The 13,406-nt window shown below is 36.3% G+C and overlaps 1 protein-coding gene across 5 annotated transcripts in view; it reads right to left on the reverse strand.

Annotated features, from left to right (window-relative positions):
* Positions 1-13,406, reverse strand: part of NCOA3 (nuclear receptor coactivator 3) — a 137,806-nt gene that overhangs the window by 24,493 nt on the left and 99,907 nt on the right. For 3 of the 5 annotated variants that reach the window (XM_059132917.1, XM_059132919.1, XM_059132915.1), the window contains 6 exons: positions 5,449-5,553; positions 4,412-4,584; positions 3,845-3,945; positions 2,557-2,731; positions 1,979-2,167; positions 1,607-1,708 (listed from right to left, as the gene is read on the reverse strand). In XM_059132917.1, coding sequence (XP_058988900.1) covers positions 1,607-1,708; positions 1,979-2,167; positions 2,557-2,731; positions 3,845-3,945; positions 4,412-4,584; positions 5,449-5,534 — 826 coding nt within the window. In that variant the 5' untranslated portion in view covers positions 5,535-5,553. Of the gene's footprint in view, positions 1-1,606; positions 1,709-1,978; positions 2,168-2,556; positions 2,732-3,844; positions 3,946-4,411; positions 4,585-5,448; positions 5,554-11,007; positions 11,075-13,406 lie in introns of all 5 variants that reach the window. The other 2 variants (XM_059132918.1, XM_059132916.1) reach the window with 1 other exon arrangement.

A 13,406-nucleotide genomic window follows, 5' to 3' on the forward strand; every position in this document is an offset into this window, starting at 1 on the left:
AACCTCTCCAAAAAAAGTACTGTGCTGAGTGCAACAAACCTCCTACGAAAGAACAGGCAGCAAGTGAGAAATACCAGCTATGGTAAGATAGTTCTCAGATGGGACCCAGACGAAACTATTTGATTTTTCCTGGTTGGTAATTTCTAACTTTTATAATGTGTATATATATATATTGCTTTTATAATAAAAGAAAACATTAATAAGATTAAATTTTAAAGATTCTAGTCACTAAACTACTTGAGTAAAGATGTTCTATTTAGTATTCTCTTCTTTTTTTCCCATTTAGTATTTTCTATTACAAAATGTGGAATATTACTATTTGGGGAGAAAACTTAGTCTGCCAAGTCATAACATATACAGAGAAAGAACCACTCCAGAAGACAAAAATTCCTCTTAGTGGGTTTCCATATCTCAAGTAAATAAAGAAAAAAGTTTTTCCAATATGAAATATTTATCAGTTTAAATTTTTATTTAAATATTTAACAGATTAAATTAAGAATACAAAGACTGTTTTGCTATTGTTTCATCTGTGAAAATTAATCTCATGCAGCCTCAAGATGGGTAACTGACCCTGGCATAAAATGGTAACTACAAAAATAGCTTTTTAACAGTAAAATATTGTTATATATGTATGTGTACATAATATATATATTTATTTATTTATTTGTCTCAAAAATAGCTAGAGATATGTTAGATATTTTAAACTACTCCATTTTATCAAATTACTTATTGCAGGTCCACATGGTGGACGTCAACATCGGGGAGACCCAGCTACAAATTCTTTATTAGCCAGGATCTTGGACAAGTAACCCAACATATCTATCACCAGGCCTAGTTCCCCATCTCTGAGACGGCACTTAGAAGACACACCATGGCTTCACCATTCAGGATTAGATGATCACAAGAGTTACCCTGAAGGTAAACACAGAGAATACTGCCACCGCATTTAACTTTATATTGTGCCTTATCACTCATATTGGCTTTAATTCCTTATTCCCATAGCCAAAAAAGGGCAGACCAAGATTGAAGTTTGGGGCACCTCAGTGGCTCAGTCAGTTAAGCCTCTATCTTCAGCTCAAGTCATGATCCTGGGCTCCTGGATTGAGCCCCATGTTGGGCTCCCTGCTCAGTGGGGAGCCTGCTTCTCCCTCTCCCTCCGCTGCTCCACCTGAACTCTCTCTAATAAATAAATAATTTTTAAAAAAAATTTTTTAATTGAAGCTCATGCTGATATTAAGAATTACTCCCAGGAGTTCTCATTAAATTACCTATATTTTTGAAAACTTATTTATGAAAAATGGGTTTCAAGTTAGAGAAAGAAATAATAACTTCTGATTTGAAATGTTATTTGGAGAGAGAGCTAGGTGCCTCTACATTTATTTTTTATTTATTTGAGGGATTTTATATCTCAAATATACCCACCACAAATGCCAGGGGTCTCAGTGAATCTCAGAGCTGCATAAGAAACATAAGGAGTAATCCATGCAAAGCATTCATTACAGGGACAGAGGAACTTACATGATAATGCAGGCTGTAGAAATAGTAAACTTTTATAAAAACTCACCAATGAACAAAATGTATACACACACATATACCAAGTGTTTACCTGAAAGATCATGTCTAGTAATAAAGCTCTCAGGGTTTGAGGGAAACGCTCTTTCTCCTGTAGTAATGCGGCGTGCTACACAGATCATACAGGATTGCAAATCTACAATAAAAATTTAACCAGGTAAGGATTATATTTATCTTTAGGACAAGTGTATTCAATCTACGGCCATACCACCCTGAACGCGCCCGATCTCGTCTGATCTCGGAAGCTAAGCAGGGTCGGGCCTGGTTAGTACTTGGATGGGAGGACAAGTGTATTCAATAGGCAAGTAAGGATGTGGAATTCAGTGAACGAATACGACAATGGAAATCACAGAACTAGAAATGTGGCCACTGTTTGACAGAATCTCAAACATGTGGTGAATCTTACCTTCCCCTTCCTCCATCATGGCTCGTGGCTGAGACAGGGCAAAGCACTGCATTGTTTCATATCTCTGGCGCATTTCAGGACCAGTGTTTATGTCTTCCAGAATATCATGAGGTGTTTTCATCAACATACGGCAATTAAACGTATGGCTTTTTTGTCTCTGGGTCTCGTTTGTCCAGGCAACTCCATTAACTATGGAAAACAAAAGGAAAAGTTTTTAAAAAGCTGGCAATTCAGTCTATGACTACCATCAAAAATTTAAGCTGTACTTTCTCATTACTATGTTTTTTACAGTAATTTCTACACAGACATTTTGCAATGGCAAAATATATAATAATACTGGAATGATCTCCATTTCAACAGAAATCTCACCATTTTGTAATTTGCTGTATATCTGGCCCAATGAAATGTGTACCAAATTCCAAATTCACCAAGTCATCTTTGAAAGTTTTGTTGTTAATGACCTGCCCTTCTGCACAAGTATGATCACTCTGCCTCCCAAAATGTGGGTTCAATTTTCTAAGAAACTGTCAAGAAAATAATTTTTTAGCTTATTTAGAAAATGCACATTAAAAGGCTACCTGTAGATTTTGGTAAGTTTTTAAGGAAATCCTTTCTGTCTTCTTCATGCAAGATATTGTAGACACTTGTATTAACCAGGTCTTCTTGCTTATACTGCAGGTACTGTGTGACATTCTCTGACACAAATACAATGTTTCCATCACGATTCACCACAAACAGGAAACCATCCAATGCCTAAAGTGGGATATGTTAATATTAGCTATTATGGCCTGAACTGTATCCCCACCAAAACTCACATGTTGAAGCCCTAACCTTCATACAAACAGGGCTCTAATCCGACAGGATTGATGTTCATATGTAACAAAAGAGACACCAGGGATGCACATACACAGAGAGATCATATGAAGATATACGGAAAAGGCAACCACCTACACACCAAGGAAAGAGATCTCAGGAGGGATACCAAGCCTGCCAACACTTGACACTGGAGACTTCCACCCTCCAGAACTTTAAGAAATAAATTCCTGAGAGTGCCTTGGTGGCTCAGTCAGTTAAATGTCCAACTCTTGATTTCAGCTCAGGTCATGATCTCAAGGTCGTAAGATCTAGCCCCGCATCAGGATCCATACCTGCTTAAGATTGTCTCTCTCTTCCTCACCCTCTGCCTCTCCCCCACTCTCCCACTCTTAAAAAAGAAAGAAACAGCCACCCAATCTGTGATATTTTGTTTTGGCAGCCTTAGCCAATTAAGACACCAGACTTAAAGTACTAAACAGAAATTTTAAAACTACTGTTGACCTAACAACCACCACAATTATCAGCGACCAGTTACCATTCCTATTAACATCAACACAAATACTATAGGGCTTTATAAAAAATAAAAAGAATTGGGGGAAAAATAACTATAGTCAACATAAAATCTGAATTTTTGAAGAATTATAATCTAATTATAATCTCATTATATTCTAATTATAATCTAATTTTTGAAGAATTATATCTTGAAAGGAGCTTCAAAAAATAAGAAAATTATCCTTAGCACATACTGTTTTTCCACTTGATACCAAGTCAAGCTTTAGGCACTATACTACTCCCAAAGAAGAACTAAGTTGATCAACTAAAGAGCAGTTGGAGTAAACTAGTTGAAACAACAAAGAAAAATTAATAGGTGCACTTTATAAAGAGCCTCCCTGTTCCCAACTCCTGCTTTGAAGTAAGAGAAACATGCTGTAGGTGCTACAGGTGAATCAACACTATTTAAGGAAACTACTTACAAAATAATTTTTAAGTACATTACAAAAGTGTATTTTTAAGTCTTAAAAATTCCTCAAAAAAGTATAATATACTTGCCTGAAGTAAAAGTGGCCCTAAGGAGTCTTTATCAATAACTCCCTGTCCTGTAGAGGATACATCAGCTTTCTGAACATCATCATCACTGGAAATAGCTTTTCCTGAAAAGATACAAGGCAGTACTACAAATAGCATATGCTTATCAGCTATAGGTCAATTTCACCTTTACACAGTGCCCAGAACAAAGACACATATTGAGCATATATATGCACATATGTAACATTTCATGATAAGAAAACAATGCTATAATTTTTAAATGTTAAAACTTAAGATTTACCCAGGAGGGCAGAAGCTACCCTCAATTTTTCTTCACTACTACATGTAGTATCCACGGCTTCCTGAAAGGAAGCTAACACGTGACTAGGTGAGAACACAGGCCTCTATCTACTTCTCTATTAACTGTTTCTCGAAGAGTACAGCTGGTCAACTCATTTGTCCAGTCCCACAGGCTAGGTTCAATTAGCAGCAGTCCGTACATGAGCAACAAGGAAGCCAAAAGACAAATGTAAACACAGTTGACAAGTTTCCTTCTGAAAATACTTGAGTGTTTTTCTTACTTTGTATTACCTTGCTCTTTTATTTGACGTATCTGTCTTACTGTTTCCTTTAAAATTGCACATTTATCTGGTTTGACATTGAAATTGTCAATATCGCTAAGATTAGCAGATATCAGTTCAGCCAATTCTTCAATATATTTACTCTCCTGCTCCCGTCTCCACTTTTCACCACTGCAGGTAAGACTGAGAGAGAAGGGGGGGGGGGGGTTCATGAATACACCTATCACACAAGAGCAGTGAGCAGAACAAGTACACAGCACCACTACTTTCACATCTAAACAAACTGAATTCAGCCAATAGAAACCATCAAAACCTTGTCTTGGAGAAGTAGTAGAATAGAGTAGAAATTCAGGCAAACCTAAATTTCAATTCAACCTTTTTGTTAGCCTGGTGGCCTTGGGCAAACTTAGTCTCAGTATCTTCATCGGGAATATGAGGATACATAGTCTTTACCTCACAGAGACAGTAAAACAACAAAGAATAAGGAAAACAGTGTTAGCTACTTATTAATGACAAGGTTTTATGGTTTACAGATCATTTTTTACTCTGCAACAATCACATTAAAACAAATCATATTGGCCTTGACAAATACTAAAAAGGCTAGAGTATCACTGCATAAAATGAAATACTTGATTTCCATTTTTTAAACTTCAAACTTCATTCAGGAAAAGAATGATGAAACCCCACAAATGTCAAAATACCAACTTATATTTTCTTACAGGAATCTGAAGAGTCTTACTTGGATAATATCAATTATCTATTCCTAACTCCTACCTACCTCCTCCACTGAGAAATGCTTCACGCTGTATCAAAGGTGTTAGTGTAAGATTCTTGCTTCTATCTGAATCAGCAACAAAATTTCTATTGCATCATAAGGATGCCACACTACTTACTACAAAGCGAAATCATATAATTTAAGCAAAGACAAAAAAAGAAAAATTTAACCAGAGAATATAAATAACAGAAAGTTGAAATGCTATCTTTAAGAAAAAATATAACGGTAGGGGGAGGAGCCTTTGGTGAAGCATCAGGAAATACACTGCCTACCCTTGTCCTGGAGTATCACATGGCAATTTGCGTTTTCGTGAATCAGGGGCCAGTGGATCCAAGGAGCTTTCTCCCAATCCGCTCATCGTGACTACACATCAGCAACTAAGAAAGAATAATGAGAAGATGAAAATATTATATAATATCCGTGACTTTACAAAGCTATGCTTGAATGGCTTAATCTTATAATTCCGAATAACACCCTCTCCATGGTTAAATGATTCTTTTTTTTTTTTTTTTAAGATTTTATTTATTTCTTTGAGAGAGAGACAGAGAGACAGCAGGAGCAAGAGGAGCAGCTAAGGGAGAGAGAGAGGGACAAGCAAACTCCTGAGCAGGGAGCACGCAGGGCTCAATCTCAGCACCCCGAGATCATGACCTGAGCCAAAGTCAAACACTTAACCAACTGAGGCACCCAGGCACCCCCGTGGTTAGAGAATTCTTAATACTCTTTATTATAAATTTGTATTCCGAAGACAACGTCGAGTTCATATTCCAGTTTAATTATGTAGAACGTACAACTCCAAGACTAAAATGTTTCTCAAGTCCTACTAAAAATGTGTATGTTAAACACTACAAAGGATAAGGAAGGCATCTTTTCATACTTAATAACAAGAAAGAGAGACTGCCAACTCTCCAAGTGATGAAATCCCAAGGCACCCAGCTGGCTCAGTTAGTAGAGAAGGTGACTCTTGGTCTCAGAGTTTTGAGTTTTGAGCCCCAATGCTGGGTGTGGAGATTACTTAAAAATAAAAATCTTGGAAAAAAAAATCCTACATTTTATTTTTACCCAAAAAAGCACAAATTAGAGCTTATCTTGTCATCTAGTATAGAGTCTTCAAATGATAAAAGTCTAACTTTTTTTTAGGCTATTTTCAAGGTAGCACATGGCTTTCCTTCACCATTTCATTAGTATTTATTACCTACTGTATTGTTCTTCTGTGACTTCAAAATAAACCTGGAATGTGTAAATAACACATAAACTCCACTATGTTAGGCCTGGAGAGAAGATGTACAATAAAGAATTCATGGGAGGGGAAAAAGGGATTCTGACAAGATCCACGTAGCAACAATTATCTTAATATTAACTGATGGAAATGTAATATGTTTTGATTAAGATTTCAATGATAAAGAAAATAAAAGTAGGGTGTTTCTTGTTGAAACAAAAACAGGTTTTAACATTCAGTAGTTCATAATTTTAAGACATCTACTAAGCCTTCACTAAGAACTCTGTCCTAAACTCTTGTTCCTAAACAGGAACAATCATTTAGACAATCATTGTTCTAAAGAATTCCAAGTCCATCAAGAAGATCAAACTTTCCAAACTACTTTTTTCTTAGTATGTTAAAAATGTATCTTGCAGTTCATCTAGATTTTAGACATGCAGTGAAGGACATAAATTTCCACTAGATGGCACAATAATACCAGGAAAGCAGACAAATAAAAATCCAAAATTACACACATGATGACAATGAAACTTAAAATACACAGCTTTTAAAATCAAAACCACATGATCATTAACCAAGAGTTCTAGATTATGACATCACCTTTACATATGCTGTAAGTATGAATTAAATACCAACAAAACTTATTCTACCTATAATTTTTGGTAGTAAAATGTAGAAGCTGAAAACAGATGTTTCCAAAGAGTTGTGGGTTTTTTTCCCCCTTACAAGTTAAAATAAAAGAGAAAAGAACTTAACATATCTTTTACTAATAGTGGCTCAATATGGGGTGCCTGGGTGGGTCAGTGGGTTGAGCAGCAAGCCCCTGATACCAGCTCAGGTCGTGATCCCCGGGTTGTGAAAGGAAATCCCCGGTTGGGTGCCACAGCAAGCAGGGAGCCTGTTCTGAGACTCTCTTGCCCACCCCCACCCCGTGCCTAAACGTGCACGCACACGCTCTCACCCTCTAAAATAAATCAATCTCAAAAAAAAAAAAAAAAAAAGTGGCTCAATATTATGATTTTGAAGCATACCCACACCCCACAATGCCAGAAATACTATTCTTCAAAAATGACAATGTCATAAAAAACAAAATCTTTAAGTATTCCAGATTTTAAAAAGTTAAAAAGAAATGACAAATGTGGTATTTGTTCCCAAACTGGATTCTGTCCTAGACAGGGGAAGTGCTATAGAAGACATTAATGGATCAACTAGCAAAATTAGAATATGTACGGTAAGAATATTTTATCCATGTCAAATTTACTTGAGTTCTGTACATGTTTAAGAGGTTATCCCTATTCTTAATATTTACAATAAATGGGTCATTATATAGGCAGATGACCCTCCAGTGGTGGAGGGATGGGGTTTATATATATTTTAAGTGACTGGGTGAGAAAAGGAACAGAAAGAAAAGCAAAGAAGAGGAAAAGAGGAGAACGGAGGGCAGCAAAATACTGACACTGGGCGAATCTTGATAGGAGAAAATTTTTAAGTTCTTTGTACTATTCTTTTTCTTGCAACTTTAAGTTTAAAATTATTTCCAGGGGTGCCTGGGTGGCTCAGTGGGTTAAAGCCTCTGCCTTCGGCCCAGGTTATGATCCCAGGGTCCTGGGATCAGAGCCCCACATCGGGCTCTCTGCTCAACCAGGAGCCTGCTTCCCCTCCTATCTCTCTGCCTGCCTCTCTGCCTACTTGTGATCTCTAAATAAATAAATAAATAAATAAAATCATTTCCAAATAAAAATGTTTTAAAGTGTGTTTAGTTTTGATTTCCAATTTTCATATTTAAAAACAGTCCTTAAGTATAGAAAAATAAATTTAGCTATGTCAATCACACCTGGTTTTATATGATTCATTCACAAAGTTATTTTTAAATTGAGTATCAAACCATCCAGTGAGTAGTAACATTTCTTTACTTTAAAAATATCACCTATTGCCCTCCCCCCCAAAAAAATCATCTATTCCACATCCTGGATATTATTTTCTTACTTTGGTATCAAACATAAGCTGAATCCCCAAAATTGAACAGCAAACTACTTAGTGAACAAATAGCATTTCTTTACTTTGAAAGACGTGATTTATTCTATAGTCTCCGTATTTTTTTTTAATATTTTACTTATTTATTTGACACAGAGAAGTCACAAGTAGGCAGAGAGGCAGGTGGGGGTGGGAGGGGGAGCAGGTTCCCTGCTGAGCAGAGAAGCTTGATCAATGCGCAGGGCTGGATCCCAGAACCCAGAGAGCATGACCTGAGCCAAAGGCAGAGGCTTAACCCACTGAGCCAGCCAGATGCCCCTCTATAGTCTCAGTATTATTATTGCACCTTACTTTGCTATTAAATATTAAGCTGAATCTTCAGTCAGTTTAAGGTGTCCAGCATTTATTAAGTAGTCAATAAATGTCTTGAATAAATACTGAATAAATGGAACATTCAACTTATTAAGTCACACTTTAGAATTCCCTTCACTCTAATTTATATAATAGTACAAATTTTTTAAATTTTTCACTTCTACACTTGACACAGGATGTCATTAAAATGAATTTTAAAGGCATAAATTACATCAGCAGAGAATGAAAACCCATGACAATCTCTTAGTATGGAAGAAATCAATAACCACAATTACCAGTCTAAACCAGAAACACATACAAATCATTCATGTTAAGTCAATTTTTATGTGCATGTAGAGAAATATAAATATGTCAAATGTGTCCATACATACAGATGTGACTCTTTCTCTTGATCTGGCATAACAAGAAGCCATAAAGTGCATGACTGTACAGTCTATATACTACCAAACTTACTCTTTTTTATAGAATCCACTGACTCTAGTAACAAAAGTAATTGTCCACAAATGTGCGAAATGCATGAAACACAAAATTCTAATGTAAAACCATGAAGGTTTGTTTTGTTTTTTAAAAAATGGGTTTGCCAATTTGTCTAGTTATTATTCAGATATGAACCTTGGTACCAGGCCATAGGTACTGCACAACACCTGAAAGATCACATGATTTCCAAGACTGAATGATAAAATACCATACAACAATGAAAAAAATCAAAATACAGCAAATGCATCTCCCAAATTTCATTAGGATAAAGAAAATGCTCAACATGAAAAATGAAAACTGTATTTCTGCCCCAAAAATGAGTTTGTGTATATAATAACTAATACAATTAATCCTGAGCACAAATGACTATGCCATATAAGTTTTCTGTTTATTTGGTATTAATCTTCATTATAAATATAAAATTTGTAAATAGCATTTATTTGCCAGGTCTGCTGCCTGCTTCTCACTGGTGGAGATGGACTCAATCTTTAATCACCTGAGAGGACATATTATCTAGTTTGGTAAATTACTCTTTTTAAGGTATGAAAGGTAAATGCCTAGCACACATCCTAAATCTAAACCATTTTCAGTCAGTAGTCAATAATTAGAGTGGGAGGGGAGAACAGATTACATACAAGGCCCATGAATAGATCATTTTTCCCCAAAATATTCTATAAGGAACATAAATTGGTAACTGTGCTTACATTTTTACTTCTTAAAATTACATCCCATCTAGTTTAGAGGATATATGGAGTTGGTAAAATCCATATTCAAAGGGAAAATAATATAGCACAAGAGTCTCACAGTGTCTTTGAAAATTATGTCTATGAATATGAAGCCCCTTCTAAAGTCTGAGCCCCTACTATTAAAGATCACCTACACAGTAGAGAATTAAGACCACAATATATATCTGTCCCCCAAGTGATCTGCACTCTTGAAGTCACCTCATAAATCCAATGACTTACACTGATATATTTTGAAGCTGCTAACCAAGAGACATCCCCCAAGTGATTATGAAACTAGAGATACACCTCAACTACACTTCCAGGCAGAATACAATCCAATCAGTTTTGTCAAGCTCCTGACACCACCGCGTAAAGACAGACTGGAGAATACCTGGGTGGCTCAGTGAGTTAAGCATCTGCCTTTGCCTCAGGTCATGATCCCAGTGTCCTGGGATCAAGCCCTGGTCAGGCTCCTGCTCAGTCGGGAAGTCCCTGCCCCTACCCTCAAGCTCGTGCTCTCTCTCTCTCTCTGAAAAAACAAATAAAATATTTTTTTTAAAGAGAAAAAGAAAAGAACTAGAGTAGAGAACTTTTCATTGAATCGGAATCCAAGAGCCCAAAATATGTTCAGTCTTTCAGGATGAACTCAGCCATCTAGATCCTTGAGCTGTTTCACAATTTTCTCCCTTTTCTAAAATATTTCTAAGAGTTCTGTGCTACCTACTTCAATATACTGATATGACGATGCATACTTTAAGCTAAGATCACATTTAAGTAAGATATTCTATGCAATTTACTTCAAATATAGACAGGAGCAATTTAGAATAACTTTCAGTGCTATCAAAATCTAATTATTACCTACTGCTATATCATTTGGAAAAACTGGATTTAAAATGAACAAAATTTTACAGGAACTGGTTAGAATTCCTTACATAAATACTACAGGACTTCCTATATATAATAAGCTATGATACATGTTTAAGCCTAGACATGATCAGATTACTGCTAAAAAATGAACATTCCTAAACTAATTCAGGATAAAAGGAGAAAAGAATTATACTTGCCAGTTCAAAAGTCATGAAAATGTTGGTATATGACTGAACAGCATCAACTAGTTTTCATTTGGGTTATCTGCAGTTAAGACAGGAGGAAAAAAAATATTGATTGTGTGACAAATTAGCCAGATGGACAAGGATACAGGAAGTACTCCTGTCCAAAAGGAAAAGATACCAATCAACAATGGTAAGGCACATAGTTTGGGGCAGAGGGGGGGTTGCCATGAGATGCCAAAATCCAAAATGGGGAGGAGATGGGTTACCCAGTAAATCTCAGATGGCACAAAGACCTACTAAAATATTTTACTTTTCCTAAATTAATAAGGGAAAGGGAAGGGGATAACTTTTTTGGCAGTATAGTGCTGGGCACATCACATATTCTGTGTAATTTCTCGTAATGACTCTCCAAAGTATGTATCAGTATTCCCACTTGACAGATAAGGAAAGAGCTAAGCAACGTGCCACTGGATCACACCCAGATACTAGATGGCAGAACTGGACTCAGAACTGTATAACCAACAAAATACGCACCACACTTTCCTTGGGCATTTTATCCCTCCCCCAAAATAAACCATTTATATTGTTAAATCACACCACCTCCAACCAGTTAACCAGAAAATGTCTCAACTCATCAGTAAGAACACTGAGAAGCTGTACACTCAGGGTTTAGGGGTGTGCATAGTTTATCAGGGGCAGAGGCAAGGAGCCCCTCAAACGCAGCAGCGCTAATGCTGCTATTCCCCCTCAAGCCCCTAAAAACTAAGCACTACTCTACAAATCACCTGATAAATCGCCCTTTGAGGTGGATCTAATATTAACCTGTACCCTTACTTCCACTTGATATAAGTAACAGTGGCTAACACAGCAAGAACACTACTTAAGATCAAAAATGCACAAACTATAACCTAAAGAAGTATGCCATGCCATGTCTTTTTAGTCTTGGGTTTTCTAAGATTAAATGCTGGGGCCAAAAACTTTTGACTATCCCACAAGTAATATAATTTATTTGTCAGGCTTGTTTGGCTGACTTATACAAGGTATAATTAAATAATGCTAATTAGGGAGTGTTTCTGGGTATCTCCTGAGAATCACAGTAACTTGAGGAAAATTTTCAAAGAACAACTGTGGATTTGAAATAATTTATTGAAAACCACTTAAAGCTTAATGTAAAAGCAAAAACTGCTTAATCCAATTTGAGAAAAAAATACCACTGGGAAAAATTATGAGACATTCATATATAAAAGCACTACCCAAAAATCAAGTTCCAAATTGATACTCTTACTCAAGACAATTTAGTATACAGTCACCACTAATTAGTCTAAAGCCTTAATCCTACAAAATTATATTTTCTAAAATATCAAATTGAAGGTTTTATTTCAATCTATGGTACAGCTCCAAGAAAGCCAGCACCATAGAGGAAAAGACTGAAGAACTGAGGGGAGTAAAACCTGTGTGTGTTTAAGAGACCATGGTGGGTAGCCAGGATGGGATAAATATGGAACTGCTATGAAAGCTTCCTCATCAACCAGATCCCTCTTCCAGTAATTACCTTTTGTTTTAATTCAACCCTAGCAAGAGGATAAGAGCTGAAAGAAGACAAGGACAGGAAAGAGAGAAAGTTTCAAATAAAAACTAACTGGAAATATCCTCTCGTTTTGTTGCTGATAACCTGTTATGTTTATTTAGTGGGATCAAATATAAACCACCTAATGCAATCCACTTTTCAATTTAATTCTATTTCAGCTCAAACATTTGCATGCCCAGAACCACTTTAGGTCCAGGAAGGAGAAATGAATCACACCATACACTGTTACGACTCTCAGGTTAGCAGAAGAGGAAAACATAAATAGTTATAACAACATAATTGGTAAGTGTTAAAATGAAGGCACTGCATAAAGTGTCATGGGAACACAGCTGATAGGAAACCTACCAGCCTACAGCTGTTTTTTAAAGAGAAAAAGAAGATGAGCAGTGTCTATAATAAACTACCTTGGTGCAGACATATGCCAGAAATGGTATACCCTTAGATCCTGTCTTCGTTAGTTTATAAGGCCAACAAATTCGAAAAGGGGCTAGCAGAGAACAACCGAGTAAAACATCCTATTTTTAATATATAAATTAAGTTAAAAAGCCTCCAAATGTAAATTAACAAGTTTCATTCGGTGTTCTCCCTTTGTATGTCTTGCCTTTTCATTCTCAATCAACAAATTGACCCCAAAGTCCTTTCACATTTATGTTCCAGTTTAAACCTGATGAAGCTGAATTCAAACACAAACCCCCCAGAGGCCCTGCTACCAGAATTGGGCATGCCAATTAGTCAAAGCAGGTGTTAGTTGCAACTGGAAGCTTGTTGCCAAGAGACTTCTCAACCTCTACAGAAGTAACCAAGTTCAAGTTCACAAATACAC

Source organism: Mustela lutreola, chromosome 9 (genome assembly GCF_030435805.1).
Source record: "Mustela lutreola isolate mMusLut2 chromosome 9, mMusLut2.pri, whole genome shotgun sequence".
Lineage (NCBI taxonomy): Eukaryota > Metazoa > Chordata > Mammalia > Carnivora > Mustelidae > Mustela > Mustela lutreola.